Raw genomic sequence first — 27847 nt, forward strand, 5'->3', positions numbered from 1 at the left:
AATTCACACTGATTTTAATAGCCATTTAATAGCCATTAATGGCGTTTTTAATTGGCATTTCCTGCATGGTTTTACGAGCAGAACAGATTTTTATAGATATACATATATATGGCCAAACCACAGCAGCTCCATCCAAACAGCAGGGCTGAGCTTTGAGAATCACTTCTTCTTCCTCTGTTTCACCCTTTATTAATGCACAAGGACATTTTTCCCACTTTCTGTTTGATTTTTTTATTTCCCTTTCCTTTGGGTGCCCACCCTGGTCAGGGGTTTCACTGGGGGAGGAACAGTTGGTGGCAGTGTGACCCTCACAGGAGGAGTCCTTGGCAGAAGTGTCACCTCTTTGTCTTTTCCCTTTCTCTAACAGGGTTTCCAAGGCAAGACTGGCCCTCCAGGCCCCCCTGGTGTCGTAGGGCCTCAGGTAAGAAGGAAATTCTTACCCCTGCAACTGGTTCAACTGGAGCTGCTTGTGCAGCAGGGACTCCTTTTCCAGGGAAGGCAAAGCCTTGGCAGGTGGCTTTGAAATTCCTGAGGCAGGTGTGAAATGCCCCCATGACCCCAGCTCACCTTGCTGAAGGGTTGGGATGGGGTTCAGACCAATGTAAATGAGGTGGTTCAGCACAACCACCCTGGTGTAAAACCGGTGTAGGGTGAAAAAACAGCTGGAAAAGACAACCCAGCTGAAAAACACAAAACATCTGAAAAACACATCCCAGCTCAAAGACCTGAAGCAGACAGGGAGTTAAATGAGATCTCCAAGGGCTGTGCAGCTGCTGGTGGTCAGGGCAGAGCAAACGTGGTGCCAGAGTGCTCTTCCATGTCACTGTGAGGAAAGCCATCCCTCTTTCATCTGAAGTGCTGCCAGGTTCTGTCAGAGCTGGGCTGCTTTGCTTTCAGTCACCTCGAGCTCTGTGGGAGCAAGCACAACTTCCAGTGAGCCTGCACTGAGCAGCACTGGCTTTGGGTCGAGCCTTCTTCTTCCCTGAGCTGCTGGGGAGCAGCGCTTTAATTAGAAACTAATTAATTTGTCCTCTTTAATGACACCATAAAGTCCCTGATTTGTAAATTCCCTGATTAGGGGCAATCCCCTGACGGCTGTGTCTGTCTTCTCGAGTGCAAATTAGGCTCGGTGGCAATTTGGTGGGGCTCTGCTGGGTGTAGTTGCTGTGATCTGTGGCTGCTGTGTGAGCTCTAAGTGGCCCCCCTACAGCAGGACATGAGTTACAGCCCTGTGCCCAAAGCCACCAACGGGTAGGGACACCGTGGCTTTGTGCGTGTGGCTTTTGTCTCTAAAAAACCAGCCCCTGGGGAGCCCTCTGTGACACTTGTCACCCTGAGTGCCCTCGGAGGGCACGGAGGCAGCGGGTAATTGCCAGGGAGTACCAGCCTCATGCATTATTTATGCCCCATCCGAGCAGGAATCAGCAGGGTTGGAGAGTGCTTAGGAAGTTTTCAATTAAAAAGGAAAAGCTAAGCGTAATAGTTGTAGTGGGAATATCTCGTTTGGGTGAAATTTGGGCTGGCTCCAGAGGTTCCCAGTGCCTCCTGTCTGCTGAGGGTGATGTTGGCCACTTCCAGAGGAGATGGAGAGGGGGAATGTCTCCAGGGATTGCTGGTGGCACTGAAGGCACCTCTTCCATCCCATCACAGCCCAAAGGATTAAACTGATACCCTGCACTTTTCCTTCCTCAGCTGTTCTGCCAACACCCAACCCATTTTCTCTGTTTTTTTCCAGGGTCCAACTGGTGAGACTGGACCCATGGGTGAGCGAGGCCATCCAGGCCCCCCAGGTCCCCCAGGTGAACAAGGCCTTCCTGGCCTCACTGGAAAAGAAGGCACCAAGGTAGGGACTGGAATTCACCTCCCTGGACATGGAGAGGATGATTCCGAAGAGAAACGAAGCTCCTGCCTCGCCCCAGCTGGAGGCTGAGGAGATGAGCTGGGCCTCCACGGAACGAGCAGATCCTCAGCTCTTTCTCCCTGTCCTTGCAGGGGGATCCTGGTCCTGCTGGCCTCCCAGGGAAGGATGGTCCCCCTGGATTGAGAGGGTTCCCTGGAGAGCGAGGCCTCCCCGGCCCCATTGTGAGTAGAGGCTGCTGGGCCCCTCCGGCTGGAGAATTCCCAGCTGCTCCCGTTGTTCAATTCCCAGCTGCTCCAGTTGTTCAATTCCCAGCTGCTGCAGTTGTCCACCTCCCCAGCTGACTCTGTTTTCCTTCCTCCAGGGTTCTCCAGGGCTGAAAGGCAACGAAGGTCCCCCAGGCCCTCCAGGCCCAGCCGTGAGTATCCCTGCCCTTGCAGGCAGCACCATTTACAAGCTTGGCAGGGCCAGGCCAGGGTTAGTCACAGCTCCAGGCTTTATCCTGATTTTCCTGACGACTCCCTGCATGTTCCTTTATTTTACAAGCCCTGCATGTAACAGCTCAGTCATTTGTGGGGTCAGCTGTGGATGTACGTGACAGGCTGAGGGAACTGCAGGGGTTCAGGACATCCAGGATTTTGTTTCTAATCCACCTGCTTTCCCTCTGGAAGTTGTCTCCACTTGAGATCTCTGGAAGGAAACATTCATCATCCAGCCCTCCCTGCTGGCTGTGAAGTGGCTCATGCTCTTGTTCCAGGCTCTTTATGTGTCCCCAGGAGCTGAGCTCTCTGCACCATCCAGAGGAGAATCCAGCCCTTCCAGGGATTTTAGTTCAAAAAACCAATCTGCAGGGCCCTTAGGCTGGTGGTACCAACTCTTCACATGGCAGTTTTCCCATCAAACCTGCACAAACATGGATGAAGAGCTTGGGTTTCTCTCTGTGTGGGCATGGGTGAAGCTTGATACTGCAATTAAATTCCTTTCCTCCTCCTCCTCCCAACAGGGCTCCCCTGGGGAGCGTGGCCCTGCAGGATCAGCTGGCCCTATAGGATTGCCAGGGAGACCTGGCCCCCAGGGACCTCCAGGACCTGCAGGTGAAAAGGGAGCTCCAGTAAGTACCAGCATGAAGATGACCAGTTGTGGGACAGCTGGAGATGTGTGCAGTAGGGAGCTGAGCATGGAACCAGTGCTTGTGGAGATTTAAATTGTAAAAAAAAAAAAAAAAATTATATAAAGTTCAATTAGAAAGGAATTTTCTCATCTTGAGCACATCAAATGTCAGCTGCTCAAGTGACATCCCTGTCAAGCATGGCTGTGACCCCAGGGACTGACGTGTCCTCAGGCAACGAGAAGGCCTGGGGGCTGAAAAGGTGACACAGCCTGTGTCACCTCCTGGTGACAAACAGCCAAAGGCCAGGCCTGTGGGCAGAGAACTGAGCCAGCCCCATCAGCAGAAGGAGCCAGAGGTGGCTTTGGTGATGTCAGGCTGCTCTGGTGGTGGTTCATTGATATCAGAAGTGTTTATCAGCCACTTGCTGGTTTGTTAGAAACTCCAGCAGCTATTCCAGAGGCGAGAATTTCCTGGTGAATCAGTTTTAGGAACATCTGCCCTGCTGAGTACCTAACCATGTGTCAGTCAGGGCAGGGATGAATAGGCAATTTATGTGGCATCTAATTTATTTAGAGCAGAGCACCCAGGATTCAGATGCAATTCAATCATGGACGAGGAAACTGGAAAATATTCACTGTTCAGTTCCTGTAAACAAACAAATGTGATTGAAAACTCCTGCTCAAAGGAGTACAAGTAGATGTTGACACAGAGTGTGTTTTATTCACTTCAGGTGGTTTTATTTGTCCAGAATCTCAGGATGGGCCCTGAGAACCCCCCTTAGTTGGGGGTCAGCCAGGGAGGGAGCAGCTGGGGCAGCCAGGACCAGAATCAGCAAAAACTGGCTCGTGGGAGTAAAAATTACTTGGGGTCTTGTTTGTCATCCAGGCAGAGATGGCAGAGGGTTCAGATTAAATCAGATTATGTTGCTGTAGCGGTGAAATTGCAGCTGTGATCTGGGTATTCACTGCTTACATTTGCTTGTTCTTTTCATTATCCCTCAAGACAAGTTTTGTCTCCCTTCAGACAAGGAGCACAGATGAAATATCAGCTGCAAGCGGCTTTGCTGTTCCTGCCCATCCAGCCAGGAGTCATTAGCAGCTGAATAAAACCTTAATGGGCTGTAATGGCTGGCTTGGAGAGCTCTGGGCGTGACCTGCGTGTTTTTCTGCTTCCAGGGGGAGAAGGGTCCCCAAGGACCGGCTGGCCGGGATGGCATCCAGGGCCCCGTGGGGCTGCCGGGCCCCGCAGGTCCTGTTGGACCTCCTGGAGAGGATGGAGACAAGGTGGGGACAGCTCCTGCTGCCTGGGGTCACTCTGGGCAGCGTTTCCACCGTGCTGCATGCCACACTTGGGTGGGATGTGCTGCTGGAGGATTTCTGTGGAACTCTCAGTCCCGTGGGATGAGCAGCAGCAGATGGGGCTCCATGTGCTCTTCCAGCCCGTGCTGCATGCCACACTTGGGTGGGATGTGCTGCTGGAGGATTTCTGTGGAACTCACAGTCCCGTGGGATGAGCAGATGGGGCTCCGTGTGCTCTTCCAGCTACAAAATTCCCTGAAATCCAGGTTGGCTCCCCCAAACCTGTGGCAGGTGCCTGCCCACGGATGCCCAGCCTCTCCAAATTAATTCCCTGTCTCATTAAGCCCCTCTGGAGTGGAGGATTCCCAGGAAACATCAGCTGGGACAAATCTCTGGTGGTTGCTCAAAGGGTCTGCAGGATGCAGCTTCATGCATGGCGTGGCAGCTGAGGAATTGGAGGCTGGAAAAGGGTTGGGTTGCACCTGGAGTGGCCAAATCTCAGGAATTCTTCAGCCCACTCACCCATTCAGTCCCTGTGGGATTTGGGATGAGGATGCAGACCCTCAGGGCTGCTGAGATGTGGAAGTGGTGATGGATTAATGTTGTCCCTTTGTTCCTGGCAGGGTGAGATCGGGGAGCCTGGGCAGAAGGGCAGCAAAGGTGACAAGGGGGAGCAGGTGAGTGCAGGGGACTCTGCTGTAGCTGCTTCTCTTCAGTCTGGTTCCTTGTGTGACTCACTGGAAATAGAAATTAAATTTATATCATTTTCTAATGTTGATTCATCTTCTGTGCTTCATCAAATACCCACATGATGTAAAAAAAGAGTGAGAGCCTCAAATGGGAGCCTCCAGCTCCCAGGAACATTGAGATATTTCCACATCACCCACTTAGCATGGAAATATCTGTGAAACATGAGCAGTGTTGCCACCAAAGTTGGGTCTTTGGCTGAAGTTCCCTTTCTGATTTAGTTGAAGATGTCTCTGACAGAGGGGTGGACCAGGAGATTTTTAAAGGTCCCTTCCAACCCAAACCATCCTGTAATTCTGTGGTAATTGCAGTTCCACACCCTTTTTGTGCTGCCCCGAGCCTGAGGAACATGAGTTACCCAGGAGTTAGGGCTGAGTGCTGGGAGACCTCACTCTGTTCTCCACCTCTCTTTTGGGAATTAATGCAGTTTTAATGGAGATTGTATTGAAGGAATTCACCTTTTCCAGGTGAATTTTTCACTGTCTCCTAATACTGACATTTCTTTTTTTGTGACAGGGTCCCCCAGGCCCCACCGGCCCCCAAGGCCCAATTGGTCAGCCTGGCCCAGCTGTGAGTATTGCCTCCTATGAACAGAAATCCCCTTTTTTTTCCCCAAAAAAGCCTCCTGGGAAGCACTGGGATGATTCCTCCCTGGCACTGCTACTGCCCAACACGAGCAGGGGGTGGTGAGATGAGGTTGGTGTGTCCCCACGTCTGTCCTGGGCTGATCAGACCCTGTCCTTGCAGGGAGCTGATGGAGAGCCCGGGCCCCGAGGACAGCAAGGCCTCTTTGGTCAGAAAGGTGACGAAGGACCCCGAGGTTTCCCTGGCCCCCCTGGCCCTGTGGGCTTGCAGGTAATTTGCAGCATCCAGGGGGGGTTTGGGGTGGTGAGAGCTGGGGCTCACCTGAGATGTTCACAGCTAAAATTCATCCTCTGCACCTCCACAGGGCCTGCCAGGACCACCTGGGGAAAAGGGAGAAACGGGTGACGTTGGGCAGATGGTAAGGGGCTTCCAAATTTCTTATTTCCACACTGACATTGCTCTGAGAAACCCATCTGAAATTTGTCCTCCTTTTCTCTCAGGGCCCACCAGGCCCACCAGGACCCAGAGGTCCATCTGGGCCACCAGGAGCAGACGGTCCACAGGGTCCTCCTGGAGGAATAGGAAACCCTGGTGCAGTAGGAGAGAAGGTAAAGCAGGACGAGCCTGCAGCAGGAGTTTGCTGCAGCACTCATGCAGTGGCTTTGCTGTGCCAGCAGAAAACTCATCCCCCTGCAGAAATGTGAATATTTCCATCCTTTTTTTCCACGTGTAGGGTGAACCTGGGGAATCTGGAGAGCCTGGTCTCCCTGGAGAGGTTGGCCTGCCGGTAAGTGCCCCCTGGGAGAGGCATGGATGTGCTGGAGAGGTGTGGATGTGGATGGGACAGCAGGGACTGAACCAGCCCTGCCCTGGATTTGGCTATTGATGACACATTGCCACGTTCCTGGGTATTTATAGGATCACGTTTAGTCACCAAATCTGGGCTACCCACGGCTGAACACCATGAACACCACTCAGTCCTTGTGGGAAGGGACTGTTAAATCATGTCCTTGTGTTTGGAGACACAAATAGAACTTCTTGCTCAGAATTGATTAAAGGATAATTAGAGATCAGCATGGGTTGTTTTTGTTTTTTTCCTTGATAATAAAGTTCTTTTTCCTTTACAGGGCCCTAAAGGTGAAAGAGGTGAAAAGGGAGAAGCAGGTCCCTCTGGTGCTGCTGGTCCACCTGGCCCCAAAGGCCCACCAGGTGATGATGGCCCCAAAGGCAGCCCTGTAAGTACCCCCTCAGTCTTTCCTTGCCTTGCCAGCAGAGATTTCTGCATGAAAAGATGTTCCCAGAGATATCTGTGGAAATTAAAACAAGTATCCTAACCATGGAATTGCTCCTCTGGTGATCCATGATCTCCTCCCCCTTCCTGAGGGTGCTGATGAGGGAAAGACCCTGCTGTACCATATTTCCCAGAAATACTGGAATTACCAGTGCTTTTTGCAGGCTATCAGGAATCTCACCCCATGGAGAGGAGCTGCAGTGGGGTCACTTTGTGTTTATGGCTTTCCAAGGTCTTCTGCACCAGAGCAGAGCTTCCAAAATAGGATCAAGGAGATTTATTGGGTTTGGGAGCTGTACCTGCACACCCAGCTCCCTGCTGCTGCTGATTTCTACGGCTCTGCTGAAGCCAATGGAGCTCTGCTGATTTTACCAGGGGACAATGGCACAGGGTTTATCTTGGAGGCTCCTCTGATGCCTGAAATTTATGATGAGATAAGGCAAGATGGCAGAAAGAAGCAGAGGAGGCAGGGGAGTTTAGTCATCCCTCCTAACAGATGGGATTTGGGATATCTGTGATGGGTTGCAGGCTGCTCCTGGAATCATGTGAAGCACCCGACAGACATTGTATGGGGAAGAATGCTGAAGTGTTTCAGTCATTAAATGCTCTGAGAGGCTCTTCCTGTGCAAAATGTCACACGTTTGCAGAAGCAAAACCTTCCAATCTGCACGTTCCCAGAGCTGGGAGGACTCTGCTGTCACCCAGCCAGAGGATTTCTGGAAAACTGGGAGGATTTCTGGAGCGTTGCCTTTGGAGCTCTGGCAGTCAGGATGCAGATCTGGACAGGCTGGGACAGGGTGAAAACACTGCAGCTGCAAAGAGGGGTTGTGGTTGTAGAAATTGGGGTTTACTCCATAGGGTGCCTCCTCATGTTGTCACTGGTGCTCTCTGGTGTGACATCCCTGACTTGGGAATATTCTTCTCTCTTTGCAGGGTCCAGTTGGTTTCCCTGGTGACCCTGGTCCTCCTGGAGAGCCTGGCCCAGCTGTAAGTGTTGGTCTCACAGAGCTTCCTGCTCCTGGGGTGGTGAAGCTCAGCTGTGCTGCTCATTCCCAGCAGCTCCCCTGGCATGTCCTCTGCTTATTCACACCCTAAAAACACCTCCTTGTTCCTTTTTCCCTCCTTTTTAGGGTCAAGATGGTCCTCCTGGTGACAAAGGTGATGATGGTGAACCTGGACAAACTGTGAGTATCTGGAGAGATGAGCTGTTCCCCACAGTGCCCATGGCTCTGTGTCAGCTCCAGGGGCACTGAGTCTCTCATTCCCACCAGAATTTCCTAGTGGGAATTGCCCAGTGAGGATCTCATTCCCTCCTGTGTCATCCATCCATCCATCCATCCATCCGTCATCCATCCATCCATGGATCCCTCTCTCCCTCCATCCATGGGTGGGGCACTCATGGCTTTTTTCCCTCCCCTCTCTCCCTGCAGGGTTCCCCTGGGCCCACAGGAGAGCCAGGCCCCTCTGGACCCCCTGGAAAACGGGTGAGTTGGTTTTTTAGGAAGACTTTCCCAAAAACACTTCCTTCCATTAACTTTTTAAAACTCATGGTGTTGCTAAGCCTACAATAAATGCAGTGTAAATACTTGCTAAATTATGTGATAACTAAAAAAAATACAATGATGCACCATCCACACCCGTTGGAAATTGATGGAATTGAATTTTTTTAAGATGTTAACAGCCCAAAGAGAACCCCAGGATGAGGTGCTCCTGCTCCTCCTGCCTTGCTGGCAGAACCCAGGGATTCATTTAGCAAGGAGCTAATTTAAAAATCTTTTCAGTGATATTTGTCTCCATTTTGTCTCCTTCCCTGGGGCTGCAGCATCGTTTTGCTAATTCCAACAGACCGTTGCAGATCAGCAGGATCTAATTGTGTTTTCCATCTACTCTGGGCTTTCTTTAGGGGCCTCCTGGTCCAGCTGGTCCTGAAGGAAGGCAAGGAGAGAAAGGAGCCAAGGTGAGAGCTGAATGGGATTTCACTTGTGCTGTGTCCTTGGTAGTCCAAGAGGATCTCCCTCTGCCAAGGCAGGTTTGCTGTGTGTTACAGCAAATTAGCCTGGATTTGGGGCCACTGGCCTCAAATGTGAGCTTATGTTTCAGTCCTTAACAAGCTCTGTGGAGATAATTAGGGCTTGGTAAGGTCAGGGGAATGTTTTGCCTCGTTTGAAACATCCAAGTGCTATATTTGGCAGTGTGATGTGCTGTAAATAATGGGGTGTGCAGAGCCCCGTGTCCTTTCCCAGGGCAAACACAGCATTCATGGGCTGGGATTGTTTGGGTGGGAGTGCTGGGGAAATGGAGATGGGATTGGAAATTACAGATCCCGTTGTGGCAGCACAGGGGAGGGAGGGTGGGTGCATGGAGGGGTGTCCCTGAACCCAGGAGAGCTCAGAGCCAAAGGGTGGTTCCTGCTGGAGTTCAGGCAGGGCTGGAAACTGAAGGAGTTTGGAGGTGGAGGGAGCAGCAGCAAAATCAAGGAGCAGAAAGTTTAATGTGCTTTGCATGGATCTGCATCCACTCCATGACATGCTGTCACACTCTCACAAAATCATCTGATGTCCCAACACAAATTCAACGCCCTGCCTCTTCATCCAGGGGGAAGCTGGCTTGGAAGGACCTCCTGGGAAGACTGGACCCATTGGTCCCCAAGGTGCTCCAGGGAAGCCTGGCCCCGATGGCCTTCGTGGGATTCCTGGTCCAGTTGTGAGTATTCCCAGCCTGAGAAAGCTCAGCTTTGGTCCTGTATCCCAGCTGCCTGGAAGATGCCTTTTCCCAGTGTTCTGTCCGTGCTGGAATGCCTGACAGCAGATAAAACTTATTTCATGGGAATAATGGGATGGTGAATATCATCTCCCACATGTTTCATTTGAGCCTTGGGTCTTCAGCCGCTCTCCAGCAGTGATTTTCCTTGACCCACAAAGTCCCTTTTCCAGTAGAGATTTGAGCATGGAAGGAACATAAATCCTTTTGCTTTTGCCACCTGTGAAAAGCCAGGACAAAGATTCCCTGGCACAGGTGAATAATCAGAATATTCCCAGCTGGGAGCACTGCTGTCGCTGGGAATGAGGGAATTGCACTTTTTTTACAGGGTGAACAAGGTCTCCCAGGATCCCCTGGCCCAGATGGTCCTCCAGGCCCAATGGTATGTCCAGAGCATCCAATTCCAGGGGGTTTTGAGCTGGATGAATGAGCGTGACATGAATTCATTCCCTCTTTTGTTCCCTCTGTGTCCCAAAGGGCCCTCCGGGTTTGCCTGGTCTGAAAGGAGACTCTGGTCCTAAAGGGGAGAAGGTGAGAACCCACTCAGGATCCCATTGCCTGATCCCTGGTGGGGTGTGGGGGCACCAATGGCACTGCACAGGGTCCTGTGCCAGGCTGGGAGTGTCACCAGCCCCAGTGACAGCTTCAGAGGAGAGCTGGAGCACTCTGAGCGTGCCCCAAGGAGCTGAGCTGTGGGGGACTGTGGAGGTGCAGAGCCCTGGCTCATCTTTGGGGTGATTCTCCACCCTATAAACATTTCTGTCATATATATATATTTATATAACCCCAGGGAATGAGCAGCTGCCCTAGTGCAGAGGTTCTTTCTCTATTTCTAGCATTTTCTGCTGTAAAAATCTCATTTTTCTCCACTCTGCCACTTCCACGTGTCAGGGATTGCTACAAACTCCTCTCACCTCACTCAGATATTTGGGGTTGGATCTAGAAATGTCTCTCTCTGCAGTCAGAAATCCTAATTAACATCTGCTGTTTTCCCCCAGGGTCACCCAGGTTTAATTGGTCTAATTGGACCACCAGGAGAGCAGGGAGAAAAGGGTGACAGAGGCCTCCCAGGGCCCCAGGGCTCAGCAGGACCCAAAGGAGAGCAGGTAAATATTCCCAAAACCTTCCTGGAATGTGCTTTGGAGCATTGCACCCTCGAGGAGGTGCAGCATAGCAGGGATGGGCAACCCTGGCAGGAGATCCTTGGCAGCTTTTGAGGGATAATTTCTGTATTAATGTGGTTTATTCTATGTGTGAAACATGGATTTGCTCCAAAATGACCCATTTTAGTGGGAAGCAGATTCTCAAGGGTCCTATGAAAGAGTTGAATAGACTTGGAGGGATGGTGCCATGAAATATTCATCTGAAGGGCTGACTTTTTAAATGTGTTTTAAAAAATGAGATAGGACATTCCTTGTCCATGCTCTAAAAACCAGGTAAAGCTCCAGATTGGACTGGAATCCCCCAAAACTGGGTGCTCATCTGGGAGCAGGGATTGGAAGTGTAATTTTAGGCCAGAATTGCAGATTAATGTTATTTTCCTGTTCTCTTTTAGGGTATCACAGGTCCCTCTGGACCCATTGGACCTCCAGGGCCCCCAGGATTACCGGTAGGTGACAACCAATGACCTTGGAATTCCTTGGGAGCCCTCAGGAGCCACTTTGGTGCTCCCAGGAATGCCCAGCACAGCCCTGGCTGTAGGAGGATGTTGGTCACAATGGGTTTCTTTTCAGCTGAGCCCTTTAAAAACCCTTGGATGAGTTCCAGGAGTGCTGGAAGTGATGTGGGAGATGGGTTGAAGATGTGGGAGGTGGGAAATCATCCCACCTTGTTTCCCTCCCCCTTTCTTTTGGAATATCCACAATCCCACGGGGATTTCTTGCCCTTTTTTTTGCTGATTTTTATCACTTTTTTGGATGCCCAAAGGCCCTGGGGTGCCCAGCTGGGTGTCCTGAGCAGGGAGTGGGATCAGCCTCCAGGAATCACCCAGCAGCTTCCCCAGGCCCCACGGGGGCAGGAGTGTGGAGCTCTGCCACAAAAGCTTTTTGTCTGTTGGCAAATAAAAGCAACACCCAGCTGAAATGGATGAGGAAAATGGAAATAGAGAGGGAGTAAATTTTTTTTTTTAAATTCCCTTTCTGAGCTCTCTGCTTGGAAATGAGCTGACTCCTTTCTGTGTTTGTCTCTCCACAGGGTCCACCTGGTCCCAAAGGTGCTAAAGGCTCATCAGTGAGTATGGACACACTAAAGGAAGAGGCTGAGGGGGTTTTATTGAGTGTAGGACACGCTGGGACTCCCCTCATCAGTAAAATGAATGCAATTAGCAGAGAGGACTTAGCAAACTCTACCTAAGCCCAGCCATGATAATTGGGGAAGCTTTCTGTGCCACAACTGCACTTCCCTGAAGAGCAGAGCAGCAGAAATCATAAAGAGCAATCCAGTGCTTAGTCCTGAGGAGAAAAGCTGCTGCTGGAGAGTGGAGGGGATTAAAAATAGCCCGTGAAAAGCGGGAGGTGGGAAGTTGGAAAGTGAAGAACTCGGTGAGAAATGAGACTCTGGAGCTTCGTGGTGCCGAGCTGCTGTGCAGGCAGCTAAAAATTCCTCTTTTGGGCAACTTCTTAGTGTCTTTTTGGCATCCAGAATTCAATGTTTTATTAATTTGAAGATTTTATTTGACTTGCAGAACTGTTGGGTTGGTTGGGAGAGTTAAAGACTTTATGCATTTTATGCATTCCGTGGGAAGCATAAGAAAAATCTGACTGTAACTCCAGGTGTTTGATCTTTTCTTTCACCTAAATACCAAAAATAACCAAAAATACCATTTTCTTGGGATGTGGGTGCAGGGAGACTCCTCTTGTGTGCCTGAAGGGACAAAATGAGCCCAGTTAAAATAATGTTTGGATTGTGATAAAAGTACCAGGTGAATTCTCTGAGTAACTCCTGATTTTCCCTTGTTTTTCCATCCAGGGTCCCACAGGTCCAAAGGGTGAATCAGGTCTTCCTGGGCCTCCAGGACCTCCTGTAAGTAGAACCCATAAGGTGAAGGATGAAACGAGGTTCAGACTTCATGGGTGCTGGAATTTGGGAAGCAAAGAAATCTCTGGACAAAAATTCCTTTCCAATCCTAGCAATGGGTTGGAATCTCTTGGAGACACTGGGGGAGAAAGCAGGATGGGAAGGGAGGATTTATTAATGGGAAGAGGACAGTGGAAGGTGGAAAATGTTGAAGGCAGAGGTTTGATCAGCACCATCCATGGCTGTTTTCCATGTTCACTGTGTATTTTGGGATGTTGCTGCTTTGTCCATCTCTCATGTCCTTTCCCCAATGCAATGAAAAGTTATGCCTTTTGTTTTTCCCCCCAAAAATCAGGGTCCCCCTGGAGAAGTCATCCAGCCCCTGCCCATCCAGGCTGCCAAGAGGACCAGGAGGAACATTGATGCCAGCCAGCTGCTGGACGATGGCAATGCTGACAACTACATGGACTATGCTGATGGCATGGAGGAGATTTTCGGCTCCCTGAACTCCTTGAAACTGGAAATCGAGCAGATGAAGCATCCCTTGGGCACTCAGCACAACCCAGCACGCACCTGCAAGGACCTGCAGCTCTGCCACCCTGATTTCCCAGATGGTGTGTCCCAGGACCGGGGGGATGATGTGGGGAGTTCTGGGGATTTTGCAGCTTCACACACTAGGAGGGGTTGGAAGAGCAGGAATTTGGGGAGTCCATGGGGGTTGTGGCTGGTGGAGAAGGAATATGTAGATATTGGATATCACTGCACAGGCCTTCCAGCTGAAATGTTCTGTTCTAAAAATGGGGATATGGGGTGAAAAACCTTCTTTAGCTGGCACCAGAACACGACCAGCTTTCAAAAACTACACACAAATAACAACCCACGAGAGTGAAACATCCCAGGTGAGGAGGTTGCTGAAGTGGCTCTGAGCTGATCCTTTCCTCCCTTCTCTCCCCTCATCCAGGTGAATACTGGGTTGATCCCAACCAGGGCTGTTCCAGGGACTCTTTCAAAGTTTACTGTAATTTCACAGCTGGAGGAGAGACCTGCATCTTCCCTGATAAGAAATCTGAAGGAGTAAGTCCACACCACCTTTGCTTTCCCCTCTGTCCTGCTGATGGATGGTTTCCTCATGTGAATATTCATAGAGCAGCAAGGAAGGATCAAAGTTCCAGAATGTTCCTTTGTTACACAACATTACCTTCTGAAATAACATGGAATATGTCGACAAAGAGAAAATCAGATTTAAACTGTGATTTGGGCCAAACCTCTGATGGTTTCTCAGGCATAATAAATGCTAAAACCTTAATTTTTTGGACTTTGCTGTCCAAGGCAGGGGTGTGTGTTGGTGCAGGAAGTGGGAGCTCAGTTTAACTCATTCCCTCCCACAGCTCTGCTGCACTGCCTGCATGCCCAAGCACTCCCCTCCCCTCCCTGTGTCTCCAGGCAGGGCAGATAAATGTTTACCTCCTGTCATTTTTCCTGCTGTTCCTTGTGGGTAAATGATCCTAAATGATTGCAGGCAGGCTCAGAGCTCTCCCTGGCACGGCTGCACAAGGTTGATGAAGTTATCTGTGTAATGATGCTCTTAGCTCAGCCATACCCATCATTTTTGTCCTGTATCCCTGCACTCTGTTTTGCAGAGCTGCTCTTCCCGCTGCCTGGGGACCAGCTGTGGCACTGGCCAAGCAGAAACACAACAATTCAGCCTGGGGGGAGCTGTGCCAGTGTCACAGTTGTGCTCCAGCTGTGACAAAGCTGAGCTGCTCTCCTGCTGCATTTCATCCACCAGAAATGTGTGTCAGCACAGCACAAACCACACGCCACATAAATCCTCCCTGAGTTTTTCTTGGGGCTGTTTAAAGAGGAGATGGATTTCCCCTTCCTTTGCATCAGTGAGCTGTGTTTTTCCTCAAAATTTGACAGCTCAAAAAGCAGAGTCTGGCTATGATCTTGCAGGGGCCTGAGCTCCTGCTGTGCTGGTTCAGTGAGGAGCTCTGTGGAGCTGCAGAACTCCTCAAATACAAATTTCATGCTGGGATCCATAAGAAAAAACTTCTCCCACCCAGAGGGATGCAAAGAGCCACCACCCCAGCCCTGGGCAGAGTTTCAGCTGTGGCTCCTCTCAGCTCATCCCTCCCCCAGCACAAACACTGGATTTGCTCTGCAGGTGACATCCTGCAAAGGCAGGACAGTCCCCAGCCACCTGCAGCTGGGCTGCTGCTTTAGGAGACTTTTCCAGCCCAAATGAGGGCTTTGTGGGTAGGTGAGGGAGCAGCCACGCTCCTTCCTTGTGCTCTGGCTCAGCTGCTGAGCTGGGGCTGCCTCAAGGATGCTCTGATGGCTGATTCCTTGTCCAGGTCACCCCTGTGTCACCCTGGCTACCTGGAGCTCCATGCTGTGTGTCCAGCACCTCAGGAGGCAGAGGCTTTTCCTTCATCACATCCTTTGCCTTTCCCAGCCCCACAGCACCTGGATTTGGCATGAGAGAGGCACCAGGCTTCTCCAGCTCCAGCTCTGCCCTCCACACGAAGATCAATGCACCTTTCCCATCCATGCTTCCTTTTTCACTCTCTGTCTTTCCTTTTAATTTTCCTGCCACTGTTGGATTTGTATCCCAAGTTCCTGGGAGGCAGAGACAGCCCCTAGCAAAGGAGGCTGGTGCCAGAGCAGCACCACTCCCTCTCCTCTGCTTCAGAGCCACCTTCTGCTCTCATTACTGATGTATAAAAAAATTTAAAAAAAAACATTTTAAAGCAAGTTGGACAGTTTCAATAAGACATGCAGACTCTGGAATGAAAGTAAACTTTTAAATTTTGATTTATTTTTTTTTCTTTCTCTCTTCCCTCCTTGCTGTCCACAAACTAGGCTAGAATTACTTCCTGGCCCAAGGAAAACCCAGGCTCGTGGTTCAGTGAATTCAAGCGCGGTAAACTGGTAAGAGGCATCCTGGTGCTTGCTGTTTCCTTTAACCCCCTGTCATATTTTACAGAGTAAAATGGCTCGTTGGCCCAAAGAACAGCCTTCCACATGGTATAGTCAATACAAGCGGGGGTCCTTGGTAAGTGGCTAACCCTGGCCCTGAATCAGAGCTTGTCACCTGCTTTGGTATGGCCACGCTGCTGCCTCTGCATGCTGGACTAACCCCCCTCCCAGGCACATGGAGATGTTTAAGGTGGAATTCTGAGAGAGACCCCAAAGCCACTGGGGGGCTTTGGTCCAGTCTGCCTGACTGGGAACTGGGGAGCTGAGCTTTGCCTGGGGTTAGAAGGGGACACCCTGGGGACCCTGGGGCAGGTTTGTCTGCACAGAGCCCTGCAGGAGTGCTGCATCCCACAGGGAGAGCTGCATCCCACAGGGAGAGCTGCACCCCACAGGGAGAGCTGCATCCCACAGGGAGAGCTCCATCCCACAGGGAGAGCTGCAACCCACGGGGAGAGCTGCATCCCACAGGGAACACTCCATCCCACAGGGAACACTTCAACCCACATGCTCCATCCCACAGGGAGAGCTGTTGCTGTCTCCTCCTCACTCCCCATTTTGGGTGTCCCCATTTTGGGTGTCCCCATGTTGCTGTCCCCTTGTTGCTGTCCCCCAGCAGTGCAGCCTCACCCCAAGAGCTGAGAGATCCCTAAAATGCTGCTCCAGCCCCGAGCTGGGCACAGTGCTGGGACCCAGGGGAGGAGCTGCACATCTCTGGCCTCTCTAGGACAGGTTTGCCCCAGAGGGTGGATTTTGTCCCCATATGGAGATGAACCATGCTGGGGACTCCATGCTGACCCCAGAGCTTGGGAGAACCAAAGTCATTTATTTAAAGGAAGATTTCCAGCCAAGCCTAGTGGAAAGGAATTTGACTGAGTCACAATTAAGGATTTTTTTCATGGGGGAAGAGCTGTTTTAAGGTCAAACAAGGCACGATGTCAGCAGGGCATAAACCAGGAAAAGCTCTGGTTTATCTGGTAACAGGACATGCACATTGTGGGGAGCTCATTCCCACAGACACCCAGTGCTGGGCAGGGATGTCAGATTTGTCTCTTGAGCCCCAGAAACATCCCCTGGCCCATCAATCCCTGTAGAATTAACGGGATGCACGTCACGAGCTCAGACAAACCAGCAGAGTGTGAGAACAAACAAATATTCCATGGATAAAACCAACCTGCCCTGGGGCAGGAGATGCTCTGCTGTGTCCCACTGAGTTGTCCCCTCCCCAGGGCAGGGGATTCCTGCAGTGCCCACTTCCACCTTAAAGGGCAAACAACCCAAGCCCTGCGTTGTTTCCCACGTTTCTGCATTCCATCGCCACTAAAACACATTTTGCTCTGATCCTGCCCTCGAGGAGGACACGGCTTCTGGGGCTTCTCTGCACCATCAAATCAGGCTGCAAAGCCAAGGCTTCAGCCTCGTGGCTCCTTGGAGGGCAGCTACTCATAGCTTAATTACAGAGCACTTCATCAGTTAATGTTCCAAGTACCTCCACTTCTCCATCTCCCCTGCTTCTCTTTTTTTCCCAGCTCTCTTAGAGGCTCAGTTGCCAGCCTAGAGCTTAGGGCTTATTCTCTTTTAGATAAAAACATTTCTGGTGCTACTTGGAGCTCTTTGTTCCATCTTTTTGTGTTGTCATTTTCCTGCCTTTTTTTTTTGTTTGTTTGTATTTTTTTTTACCTGTCCTGCTTTTTTTCTGTTTGGAAAAATAAAAAAGCCACCAGTATGTGGAAGACCTCCCTAAGCAAACTACAAAACAGTCAAACACACAGGCCATAGAAGTTTTATTTATTTACTTATTAATTTATTTAAGATTAGCTCTGATTTTGCCTCAGTCAGTACCTGGAACCATGAGATTGGCAAACTGAGGAGACATTTGCCTGGTGGATCTAAAATCAGCTGAAATTTGTGTGTGGATGGGCAGAATCAAAAGGAGTTTGAGTTCCCCTCGGGTGTGACTCTGCTCCTGTTACTCCATGGAGAAGGTCCTGGTATCTTGAGGGGCTGAACCCTTGGGGAACCCCAAAGCTGAGGGGAAGATTTCCAGTGCTGCCAAGGGCTCCATATAAATCCTGGGAGTGCACAGCTGGGCAGATGCTGCCTTTCTTCTGGAGACACCTGAAGTGAGAGGGATGCAGTAAACATGAAATACAACCAAACCAGCTGGGTTTGGTGCTCCCACACCATCATTAATCAATTCTACAGAGCCCTTGGAGCCAATTCCTTACTTTTCCTCAGGATGCAGAGCTGTGTTTAGAGGAATAAGAGGCTTGCAGATTTCTCTGTGTGTTACATACAATTCCCAGCAGCTCTAACGAGGCCTGCACCCATCCCATCCCATCCCATCCCATCCCATCCCATCCCATCCCATCCCATCCCATCCCATCCCATCCCAATCACCCTCCCAGCCACCTGCCACCTGCCAGCACAGAGAAAAGAGGAAAAGATTGGATTTTCCCAAACTGAGCAAACATTGTGCACAAAACCAGCTCCCACTGGCTCCAGCTGGAAAAGGCTTCACAAAATCTGCACAGGCTGAACAGCAAAAACCCCTTAAAAGGCAGCCAGGCTGCAAAGCAAGCACTGGTTTGATATAAAACCAAATAAGAGTCAGTCCTGCAGGTCAGTAGTGCCACACTGGGTGTGTGACAAGTCCTTGGCATTTTTTGTCCCCTTCCTTCCACGTGCTGGTGGCTTTCTGGTAGCTCCTCCTGGCATGCGTGGCTCTCTCCTGGTCAGTCACATTTAACTCTCAGGAGGACAGTGCAGCAGCATCCTGACAAACCGGTTGGTATCTTTGTTTATTTGGATTATCTCTTTTAATTCAGTGTTTTATTGTGGTTATGAATCTCTTCTACTGTTTGCAGCCTGCACCACAACTCGAGGGTTGGTGGTACCTGGAGGAAATCCACGCTGGTTGGGTGCCTGTGTTTTGTTCCTGGTTGTTTCTAAACCATCCTCAGTCCATCCATTGAGATGTCACCTCAAGCACAGTCAGTTCATACCTGCAAAAACTCATTTTGTGGGCCATGGAAGTCCCACAAAGTCCTGAATCCCCCAAGTGCTGGGATTGGGTTTCAGTAATTTTTTTTTTTGTAGGTATAAATTCTCCTGCATGGGAGAAAAAGGAGCCTGGTGGGCAGAATGGAGCAAATCCCAGTGTGCAAGGCTGGGATTCACAATCTGTGTTCACAACAGGGCAGCAAATCCACTTTCCCTTTACCTGAGCTGGGCTTTTCCAACCAGGGCAGCCCCCAGTCCTCACCAGCAGGGCCAGCATTGCTGCAGATGCAGTGCCAAGATTGCTTCAAACCCCAGGAAAAACAAACGGAAAATGCCCCAGAGTGTGCAGAACAAAACATCCCCAGCAGCCAGAAATTCATGTCAGACAGGACAGGAAAATAAAGCCCTGAACCCTCACAGAAATTCACCTTCTCTCCTCTTCAAAAGCTGGAGAAATACACTCAATATTGGCTTAATCTTGAGACGTATCCCCAAATTCTCACCCTCTTGCAAGCAGGGCTGAAATCCCCTTGTATTTTTTTTTTTTTTCCCCTGCCTTCCTTAGATTTAATTTTTTTTGCTCACACCCTCACCCCATCCAGCAGGAGAGCAAAAAATTTCTGGGTGAGCAGAGCATCTGTGGTGACACTGATGTCCCTCAGGAGCAGTGTCTGTGTGACACTGGTGTCCCTCAGGATCAATGTCTGTGTTGGTGACACTGATGTCCCTCAGGAGCAATGTCTGTGTGACACTGGTGTCCCTCAGCCCCCAGCTCAGCAGCAGTGTCTCTGCTGGTGACACTGGTGTCCCTCAGACCCCTGGCTGTGTTTCCCTGTCCCTCACTGCCCAGTGTTGTCCCTTGTCCCCCTCTCCCAGCTCTCCTACGTGGACTCGGACGGGAACCCCATCGGGGTGGTGCAGATGACCTTCCTGCGTCTGCTGAGCGCCTCGGCCCACCAGAACATCACCTACAACTGCTACCAGTCGGTGGCCTGGCACGATGCCACCACCAACAGCTACGACAAGGCCATCCGCTTCCTGGGCTCCAACGACGAGGAGATGTCCTACGACAACAGCCCCTACATCCGGGCTGCCCTCGACGGCTGCGCGGTACGTGGGGGCTCCTGGCCTTGGGGACACCTTGGGGACACCTCTGTCCCCTCCCCTGCTTGGCCAGCACCGCCTTCCCTAGAGCAGATCACCCCCAAGTTCCCGGTGCTTTAGGGTTGTCCTTGACGTGGGAGACATCAACGTGCTCTTCCCTAAGGTGGAAATGATTCCGTGGGAATCCTGCTGGAAGTCAGGGGAGGCTGCAGCACGCCCAGGAGTCAAATTAATCTGATTAATCCAATTTATCTGCCTAAAAGTGCTGCTTGTTTTTGTTTAAAGCCTCCCTGTGCTTTTGCTCTGACCCAATTCCCCACACGGGGAGAGGCGAACGATGGCGCCCAGTTGGGTTGGAAATTTGCAGGGTTTGATAGGGATCTTTGTAACTGCTTCCAGGAATTCTGAAAATTTGGGTTGGAAATTGGGTTGGAAATTTGCAGGGTTTGATAGGGATCTTTGTAACTGCTTCCAGGAATTCTGAAAATTTGGGTTGGAAATTGGGTTGGAAATTTGCAGGGTTTGATAGGGATCTTTGTAACTGCTTTCAGAAATTCTGAACATTGGGGTTGGAAATTGGATTGGAAATTTGCAGGGTTTGGTAAGGATCTTTGTAACTACTTTCAGGAAGGGTTTGGTTGGAATTTTTCTTCTTGCAGGCCCAGGAAGGCTCTGGGCTGTGCTGCTCACGAGGTGCACAAGCACAGCCACAACTTCCAAAGGTGCCTCACGTCCTCCCTTTTCTTCTAACTCCTCTCAGATGCTTGATTTGGGTTTAAACTCTGAAAATTCTGCCCTCAGGAGATAAAAATTTGGCAAAGCAGGTGCTGTCTGCATTTATTTTGAGCCCCAGCTTGCTGGTGTAAAAACATGCATAATTCCCACCCTCTGGAACTGCAGCACTTGGAGCCCACGGGACAGAAAGATTGAGATGTTTGACAGAAAAAGCTCCTCATGTAATTTGAGATTGAAACGCTTCTGTTCTGGCACAAACAGATTTTTTACTGATGGAGCAATGAGGAAAATCAGATTAGAACTTTTAACACGTTCCTGGAGAGGGAAAGGGCATCCAGCCCCCTTCTGGAAACACTCAGGAGAAGTTTATCCTCAAGTTTTTCATGTCTCCTGCTGACATAACATCCTTGGGAAAAAGGGACTTCTCCTCCCTTCCCCTTCTGAATCTCAGTCTTGCTGGAGGACCACGTGTTGCACGTTTTAAAGTGGATGAGGCTCCTGAAAACCTTTACCTTTTGGGCAGATAAATTGGAATAATCTGCTACCCTGGCAGATTGTGCTGCTCAAAGCGCAGGCAGGATATTTGAGATTTATCTATTTACTTAAAGGAGTTTGGGGTTTACAATTGATTCTCTACATTAAAGATGATTTTAGTCTGACTCTCAGACCCATAAAAAGGCCAGTAGGAATGTGGAGAACTCCACCAGGTGTTTAGAGGTGCTTTTGTGTCTTTTTTGGGAGTGAGGGCTACAACCCATCCAATTGCTGGGCTCGGCTGTGCTGGATTAATGGTTGGACTCGATGACCCTAAAGGTCTTTTCCACCCTAAATGATTCCAGGATTGAGCCCTACCCTGTGGAGATGAGGTTGGGCTGCCCCACACGGGGTTGCCACAGAGGTCCTGCTGAAGCCAGAGGAACTTCAGGGCTGATGTTCTTCCCATAATTTGAATATGTTTTTCCTCAACTTCCAGCCCTTTCTCAAAGCTGTGCTCTAGCCTGTTCTCCTGAGCCACACAAATCACAGGGAAAGGTAGAGCCCAAAGCTGCTCCATAAATTCTCTTGTTTGTGCAGCTTTGTACGCCCTCGGGGGGTGCTTCTGCTCCTCTAATAATTATTTATATTTTGGAAAGAACTCCGTGGCCACCAGGCATGATAAAAAGACAGCAGTACCTTGTGAATTCCACCAAACTTTAAATGTGATCTTTTCACTAATATATTTTAATTAAATTGCTGCCATTTGCCCAACAAGCCAAGTGTGTCCTGGGGGAGGGAAAACAACCTTTGCACAGCCTCAACTTTTCCAGGCTCCCATTCCAGCCTGGAAATGTGCTGAAGCAGAGTTAGAATGCTGTGATCTGCTTCTGCTCCAAGGTCTGGGCATCTCCCAAGGGTTTTTTACCACATGTGTTAAACATGCAAATAAATTTGTTGGGGTGGCGGTGACTCCGATTTGGGTCCAAAAATTCCCAGCAAAAATCAACACCACATTCCCAGGAGAGTGGTGATTATTCAGTTGACTTGGAGGCATCCTCAGAGCTCCTCTTTCCCTCATTCCAGGCAAGGAAGGGCTACCAGAAAACCATCCTGGAAATCAACACGCCCAAAGTGGAGCAGGTCCCCATAGTCGACATCATGTTCAATGACTTCGGAGAAGCGGCACAGAAATTTGGATTCGAGGTGGGACCAGCTTGCTTCCTGGGCTAAAAGAGCCACCTGAACCTAGTCTCCAAATGAGCAACCTCGTAACCTCATTGCGCCATTTAATTAAAAACAAAAAAAGAGAAAAAAGAGAAAAAAAAGGAGAAAAAAAAGAATTCCTCGTCACGTGCACGGTCTGAAACTGGACAGCGATGGGTTATTATTTTTTTTTCCTCCCCCCCACCTATTTTGTTGTGTCCCTGGTTTTGTCCCGGCCCCTCTGTGCCCCCCCAGCCATTCCCAGGATGGATATGGAATCTCATGACCAACAGCCACACACGGAGACCTGGCCCTGTCCCTGCTGCCACCGCTGCTGCCCCGCGGCCACCGAGCTGAGCCCACCTCCAGCAAACTCCTCCTGCCTCCTCCTCCTCCTCTTCTTCTCACCAGGAAGCGTTTGTTTGTTCCTAAGGAAAAAAAAAATGGAAAAAACTTGAAGTTCCTCATGTCCAGCTCGATGTTGAAGTCCCGGCAGTCCTGGATCTGAAACTCCTCAGAGGGGTTTTGTTGCCTTCCACGAGGTTTGGATCAGCTCCAGCGTGGCCAATTCCAGAATTTTCTGTGTTTGCCTCATTCCACGTTTCCAAAGTGCTGACTCAAGGTCACACTGGGCATCTCTTTGCCTTGTCTTAAAGGTGCTTCTATTTTTGTATGTTTGTGAGTAAATATTTGTGTCGTATTTTATTTGAAATGTTGGAATGTTTCCGCCTTCGAACCACGCAAGTGACCTTGTCTGTATTGAAGCCACCCCATCCCAGCCAAGCTTCCAGCTGGGAATGAAGACAGCAGCTCCTGTCCCCACTTCTGCCTCTTCCCAGCCCCAGACTGGGATCTGGAGCCTTGGAATTTCCCCCAGGATCAGGTGCAAACCAGCCCCCTGAGCCACAGGTGCCTTTTGGAACGATTCCTTTCAAAATGAGGAAATTAAAGCCACTTTTTAACAAATTCCCTACAAATCCCCCTGATCTAAAAGCAGGATCTGCATTGAGTCTCTGCCTTTTCATCCACTTGCTTAACACCCATATTTTGAATTAATTCTTCTTTTTTTTTTCCTTTCAGCATTCCTTTAAAGTGATAAGAATTAAACCTGAATCCATTCCCAGTGGCAGATCCCAGTGGCAGGGGAAATCCATTTGTCCTCTCTGAATATCAAGAATAAAAAAATTAAAAATTTTTAAAAAAAAAGGGAAGAAGAAGAAGAAAAAAGGTGCTTTTTTATAGTTATTTTTACATATCTCTGTGGTGCTATCTGATAACTTTAACACAACACTGGGGATACCCTGCCACTGGCCAATCTCCCACTTGGCTTTTTAGGCACTTTCAGGCAGATTTTTGGCTGCTGATAAATGCATGGCACCTTCTTATCTCTTCTGTCCAAATCCTGCTCCTCTCCTTCCTTGGATGGGCCCGTGTAGAAAAAAAAAGCCTTAAATGTCTTAACAATTTAATATTATTATTATTATTATTATTATTATTATTATTATTATTGGTTTTCCCAAGGATATCCATGTCTTTTCCCGGCTGGAAGCAGAGCAGATTGTCCTCAGTGGCTGAAAGTTTGTGGTGCTAATTTATGAATTTATGAATTTATGAATTTATGTAGATGTTGGGTGTCCTGAAGCCGTGGGGGTGCTGCCCGCCCAGCAATCCTGGGAATTTGCAATTTTCCTGCTCTTCCCACTTTTTTTTTTTTTATTCCTTCCACGGCTCACAACGTGCTTGACACCCTCTTCTTTTCCCATTTATTTCTCCTCCTTGCCCGTTTTCCTTCTTCAGGTCTCTCAGCTGGAAAATAACTGTTGCAAGGTGGGGTTTTTATAAATTATTATTATTATTATTCCTCGGCCTGGAGCGTTCAGCTCAAGGGGGATTTTTCACCACCAAGGAAAAGACATCACATTTACTGTGAAAAAAGCCTATATATGATGTCTTTTCCCCCTTCCTGCCCAAATTGAGAGCAGCAGCATCCGAGGAAGGGAGGCAGAGCCGTGCTGGAGGGAGCGGCGATGCCGGCGGTGCTTTTTTGGGGCCTGGAGGAGCCGTGTCCATCCCTCTCCCTTCTTCATCCTGTGCTCTCTCCCACTTAAGGGAATTTAAAAAAAAAAAACCCCAAAAGGTGCTACCCTAAAAACTGCAGACTCCGGGCAGCAGAGCAGTGAAAAGGAATTTAGGATAATAAATAAGGAATTCAGCTTCTCAGTCACCTTGGCAACAGCGGGAAGGGCAGGAAAGGTTGCACATCCCAGCAAAGCCATATCCTGATTTTTTCTGATATTTGTCCACACCTGTGTGTCTGCCCAGGTCATGGGATTCTGTTCTCAATTTTCTCATCAAGGGAGCTTTTTTTTTTTTTTTTCCTTTGATTTCTCTGCTTGAAGAAGAAGAAAAAAAAAGAAAAAAGAATAATAAATTTCCTCTGTTGAATTCCACAGTGTTGTAATTGTACTGAGCTCCCAACTGTTCCAATCCCCCCAGACCACTTAGCTACGGTATATTGCAATAAAATTACTACTTGTATTTGCAGACCTTTCTTTTTGTGTAATTTTATTTCCCTCCTCCCCTTAATATATATTGACTTGAACAAATGTTGATAAGAAAAATAAAACCTATGGAAAAAAATACCCCAACTTTTAGTACACAAGGCCCTTTTTAAAATATAGTGTCAAATGCCATATTGTACATTTCTTCAAAGTCCAATAAACATGTCATAAAATTTCAGTGTAATGCCCATAAGAGCTATTTTTAAATATTTTAAACCTGTGTAATAAAGGAATAAATGTAATAGATTTTTTTTTCAATAAATCAAGTTTACTGTTTCCACCTAAACCCCCGTGATGTTGAATCTCTTCTTGGAGTTGATTGCAGCAGGATTTCCCCAGGACCCCCCTGCCCTGTGGAGCCTGCAGAGTTCATCAGAGCAGCAGTGGAAGTGCTTAAAGGTAAAGAAATACTGCAAACCACAATCCAAACCCATCACGGGGAGGAATTCCAGGCCTGGAATATTTTATTTGTTTTTGGTTTGTTTTTTGAGTTTTTTGTTTTTTTTTTTCACAGTGAGGAATTCCAGTGCAAAAATCCAGTGTGGTTTTGGTGGCTGGGATGTGGAGGAGAAGATTGTGTGGCAACCAGCTCTTCACCTTCTCCACACCACCAGAAACTTTACCAGAGGAGATATGCTGTTGCTGATCTTCTCATCCCAAGACAAATTCAGGAAAAAAACAAATTTTCAGCTTCTTGGTGAGCTCCTCAACCCCCAAATTCCTGTTCTTGGCCCCAGGGCTCTGCTGTGTGGAGGGAAACACCATGGGAAACACTTTGCTCATCTTCTCCTCCTCCTCTCCTGCAGGTTTCACCCCAGGATCCTCTGGAATTCACTGTGGGAGACTGCACCAAAGGCTGCCACTGGATCTGAGTCACTCTGGGTCTCAGGGTGACCTTCAAACCACCCCTGGCTGGTGCTGCAGTTCCAGGAGGTGCTGGACCTTCAGGAGGTGATGTTTGGAGCACTGCAGGTGGGTCAGGGGCCACAAGCCCAGCTCTGTGTCCCAAAAGCTTTTCCCCTTCATTCTTTGGCTGCAGAAGATCTCTGAGGATCTTCATTCTTTGCTGGAAGGTGTCCAGAGAAGGAGCCAAAGTCACAGACTGGGGTGGGTTGGAAGGGAAGTTGAAGATCAGCCAGTTCCATGGGCAGGGACACCTTCCACAGCCCAGGGTGCTCCAAACTCCATCCAACCAGGACCTGAAATGGTTTAATCTTTAGTTATTTAGACTGTCATTAACTTCTTGGAGTAGTTTTGGGAAATCTTGGGGTGTTATGGCCAAATCTTCATCCACATGGACCCCAGAAATGCAGAGGCACCACAGCTCCAGGAAGAAACGAGGGCAAAATAACTTTATTTACTTAAACCTGGCTGGAAATAATTCACTTGGACCTTGATCATGCTTCAAGGTGACTCCAGCCCCATCTCACCAGTTGTGATTTTCCTCAATCACTGCTGCTTGCAGCAAATGGCTCAGTGCTGAGGGAAGCTTTGATCTGCTATTAGGGAAAACCAGAGATCTGAGGAGGGATCTGACTGGTTCTGGCACTGCCAGCCACAGGAGCCCTGGCAGATCTTTCACCTCTTTTCCCAGAACAAAGTCCAGGATTTAGTGCTCCCGCTCCAAAGCTCTTAACTCCAGCAGGTGAAACGCTGAGGGGGATTTTTAGAAGAGCCACAGAAAGAGCAGCAGATTATTGAGACAGAGTGAGAGCCCCCAAACCTGCTCAGTTACGGGGTGAGGATGGGGCTGCTCATCCCAAATTCCAGCAGCAGCTGCCTCCCCACCTCAGGGATCCCACAAGGGCAGGACCAGGAGCACAAACCTCGGGAAGCAGCAAAGGGAGGGTGAAAAGCACCAAGCTCAGCACCCAGGGGGGGCCAGAGCAGCACCCAGCCCAGGAGTGGGAATTATCCAAGGGCAGCTGATCCCAGTGGGATTTCCACAGCTTTTAAAGCAGGGAAAATAAGGCTGCAGGGCTTGGGGCTGCTGCTGTGCCTTGCTTTGCATGTGGGGTGTTATTCTGAGTGCCCTGGGCTGGGATTTCTGCCCTGGGCTGGGATTTCTGCCCTGCTGTGTGAGGAGAGCAGGTGAAGCTGCAGAGTTTTCCCCACAATGTTGGTTCAGCAGTTGTCTGAGCTGACCCTGGCACGAGGATGTGTCCATGTGCTTCCCACACTGAGCCAGGGGTAAAACAGGCTGCTGGGGGATTTGTTGTCTGCCTGGGAAATGGGAATTGTTCTTTGCTTTGATTTTCAGCCCTGCTCTGGAGGAAGAGGCCCAGCCCCTCATGCTGCTCTGTGACTGGTGACTCCCTGCTTTTTATCTTGGATTCCCTTGGCTTGCTTCAGTTGCACTCAATCATCTTAAGGTCTTTTACAGCCTGAAGAATTTTGTGGTCCAACAGGTGGAGCACTGGCTATCCCTAAAAAAGCCCATCCTCCATGATTGGTAGGAGTGGAGCAGAGAGCAGAGCCCAGAGGCTCTCACCAAACACAGCTCCCCCAGCCCTGCGGTGACCTGGGGCTGCACCAGCAGGGACCAGCACATCCCACTTCCTCCTGGGAGCTGGGAAAGGGGACCAGGATCACAGCCCTGCCATGTCCCACTCCCTGTGCCCCTCGGGGTCACGTTGGGACCACAGCTTCTGCTCTCCACAAGATGTCACAGCTCTGGTTGGGATGCTCCTGCTGCTGCCGCCTCTCCAAGAGATGTTCCTCCCCCATCTCCTTAAACACTCTGTTTACAACAGACTGGTAAAAATAAAAATGGCCAAAAAAGGAGCGTTGGCACTGATTAAATTTAGAGACCAGATCCTGGGCATCCCCTCCCTGTCTAGGTGAGTTTTGGCAAACAAGAAGGGAAGCTGTGAATGGGTGTTTTATACAAAGGATTGAGCAGCCTGAGAGCCACCCTAGCTCTCCTGGAGAGACAGAAACAGCAGGACCAAGTGGGAGGCTGGAATGAGGAGGGGAGAGGAGTGTGCATGAATTAGCATGGGGAAAATATGCAAATTGTTGGGTAGAGTGAGGCTCTCATGGCATTCAAAGGAGCTCGAGCTATTCTTGTCCTTCAGCTGCTTTTTGTTCTGCATCCTCTCCCAGCTAGGCTGGATTTGA

The 27847-nt window shown here is 49.5% G+C and overlaps 1 protein-coding gene and 1 long non-coding RNA gene across 3 annotated transcripts in view; both read left to right on the forward strand.

The window, feature by feature from the left end:
- Positions 1–23352, forward strand: part of COL5A1 (collagen type V alpha 1 chain) — a 126807-nt gene extending 103455 nt beyond the window's left edge. The window contains exons 38-66 of one of the 2 annotated variants that reach the window (XM_039730718.1): positions 368–421; positions 1736–1843; positions 1993–2082; positions 2223–2276; positions 2862–2969; positions 4145–4252; positions 4891–4944; positions 5531–5584; positions 5762–5869; positions 5964–6017; positions 6100–6207; positions 6333–6386; positions 6727–6834; positions 7824–7877; positions 8021–8074; positions 8321–8374; positions 8794–8847; positions 9486–9593; positions 9979–10032; positions 10128–10181; positions 10649–10756; positions 11206–11259; positions 11844–11879; positions 12618–12671; positions 13021–13279; positions 13627–13739; positions 15531–15599; positions 19524–19757; positions 22047–23352. In XM_039730718.1, the coding sequence (XP_039586652.1) occupies positions 368–421; positions 1736–1843; positions 1993–2082; positions 2223–2276; positions 2862–2969; positions 4145–4252; positions 4891–4944; positions 5531–5584; positions 5762–5869; positions 5964–6017; positions 6100–6207; positions 6333–6386; positions 6727–6834; positions 7824–7877; positions 8021–8074; positions 8321–8374; positions 8794–8847; positions 9486–9593; positions 9979–10032; positions 10128–10181; positions 10649–10756; positions 11206–11259; positions 11844–11879; positions 12618–12671; positions 13021–13279; positions 13627–13739; positions 15531–15599; positions 19524–19757; positions 22047–22193 (2568 nt within the window). In that variant the 3' untranslated portion in view covers positions 22194–23352. Of the gene's footprint in view, positions 1–367; positions 422–1735; positions 1844–1992; positions 2083–2222; positions 2277–2861; positions 2970–4144; positions 4253–4890; positions 4945–5530; positions 5585–5761; positions 5870–5963; positions 6018–6099; positions 6208–6332; positions 6387–6726; positions 6835–7823; positions 7878–8020; positions 8075–8320; positions 8375–8793; positions 8848–9485; positions 9594–9978; positions 10033–10127; positions 10182–10648; positions 10757–11205; positions 11260–11843; positions 11880–12617; positions 12672–13020; positions 13280–13626; positions 13740–15530; positions 15600–15654; positions 15724–19523; positions 19758–22046 lie in introns of both variants that reach the window. The other variant, XM_039730719.1, reaches the window with a different exon arrangement.
- Positions 23353–23655: 303 nt separating this feature from the next.
- Positions 23656–27454, forward strand: LOC120512425. The gene is made up of 4 exons (XR_005630001.1): positions 23656–25126; positions 25242–25424; positions 25534–25699; positions 26988–27454. It is a non-coding gene; the product is annotated as an uncharacterized LOC120512425 (long non-coding RNA).
- Positions 27455–27847: the final 393 nt, after the last annotated feature.

The sequence above is a fragment of the Passer montanus genome, unplaced genomic scaffold (genome assembly GCF_014805655.1).
Source record: "Passer montanus isolate IOZ18808 unplaced genomic scaffold, ASM1480565v1 scaffold73, whole genome shotgun sequence".
In the NCBI taxonomy this organism is placed as follows: Eukaryota; Metazoa; Chordata; class Aves; order Passeriformes; family Passeridae; genus Passer; species Passer montanus.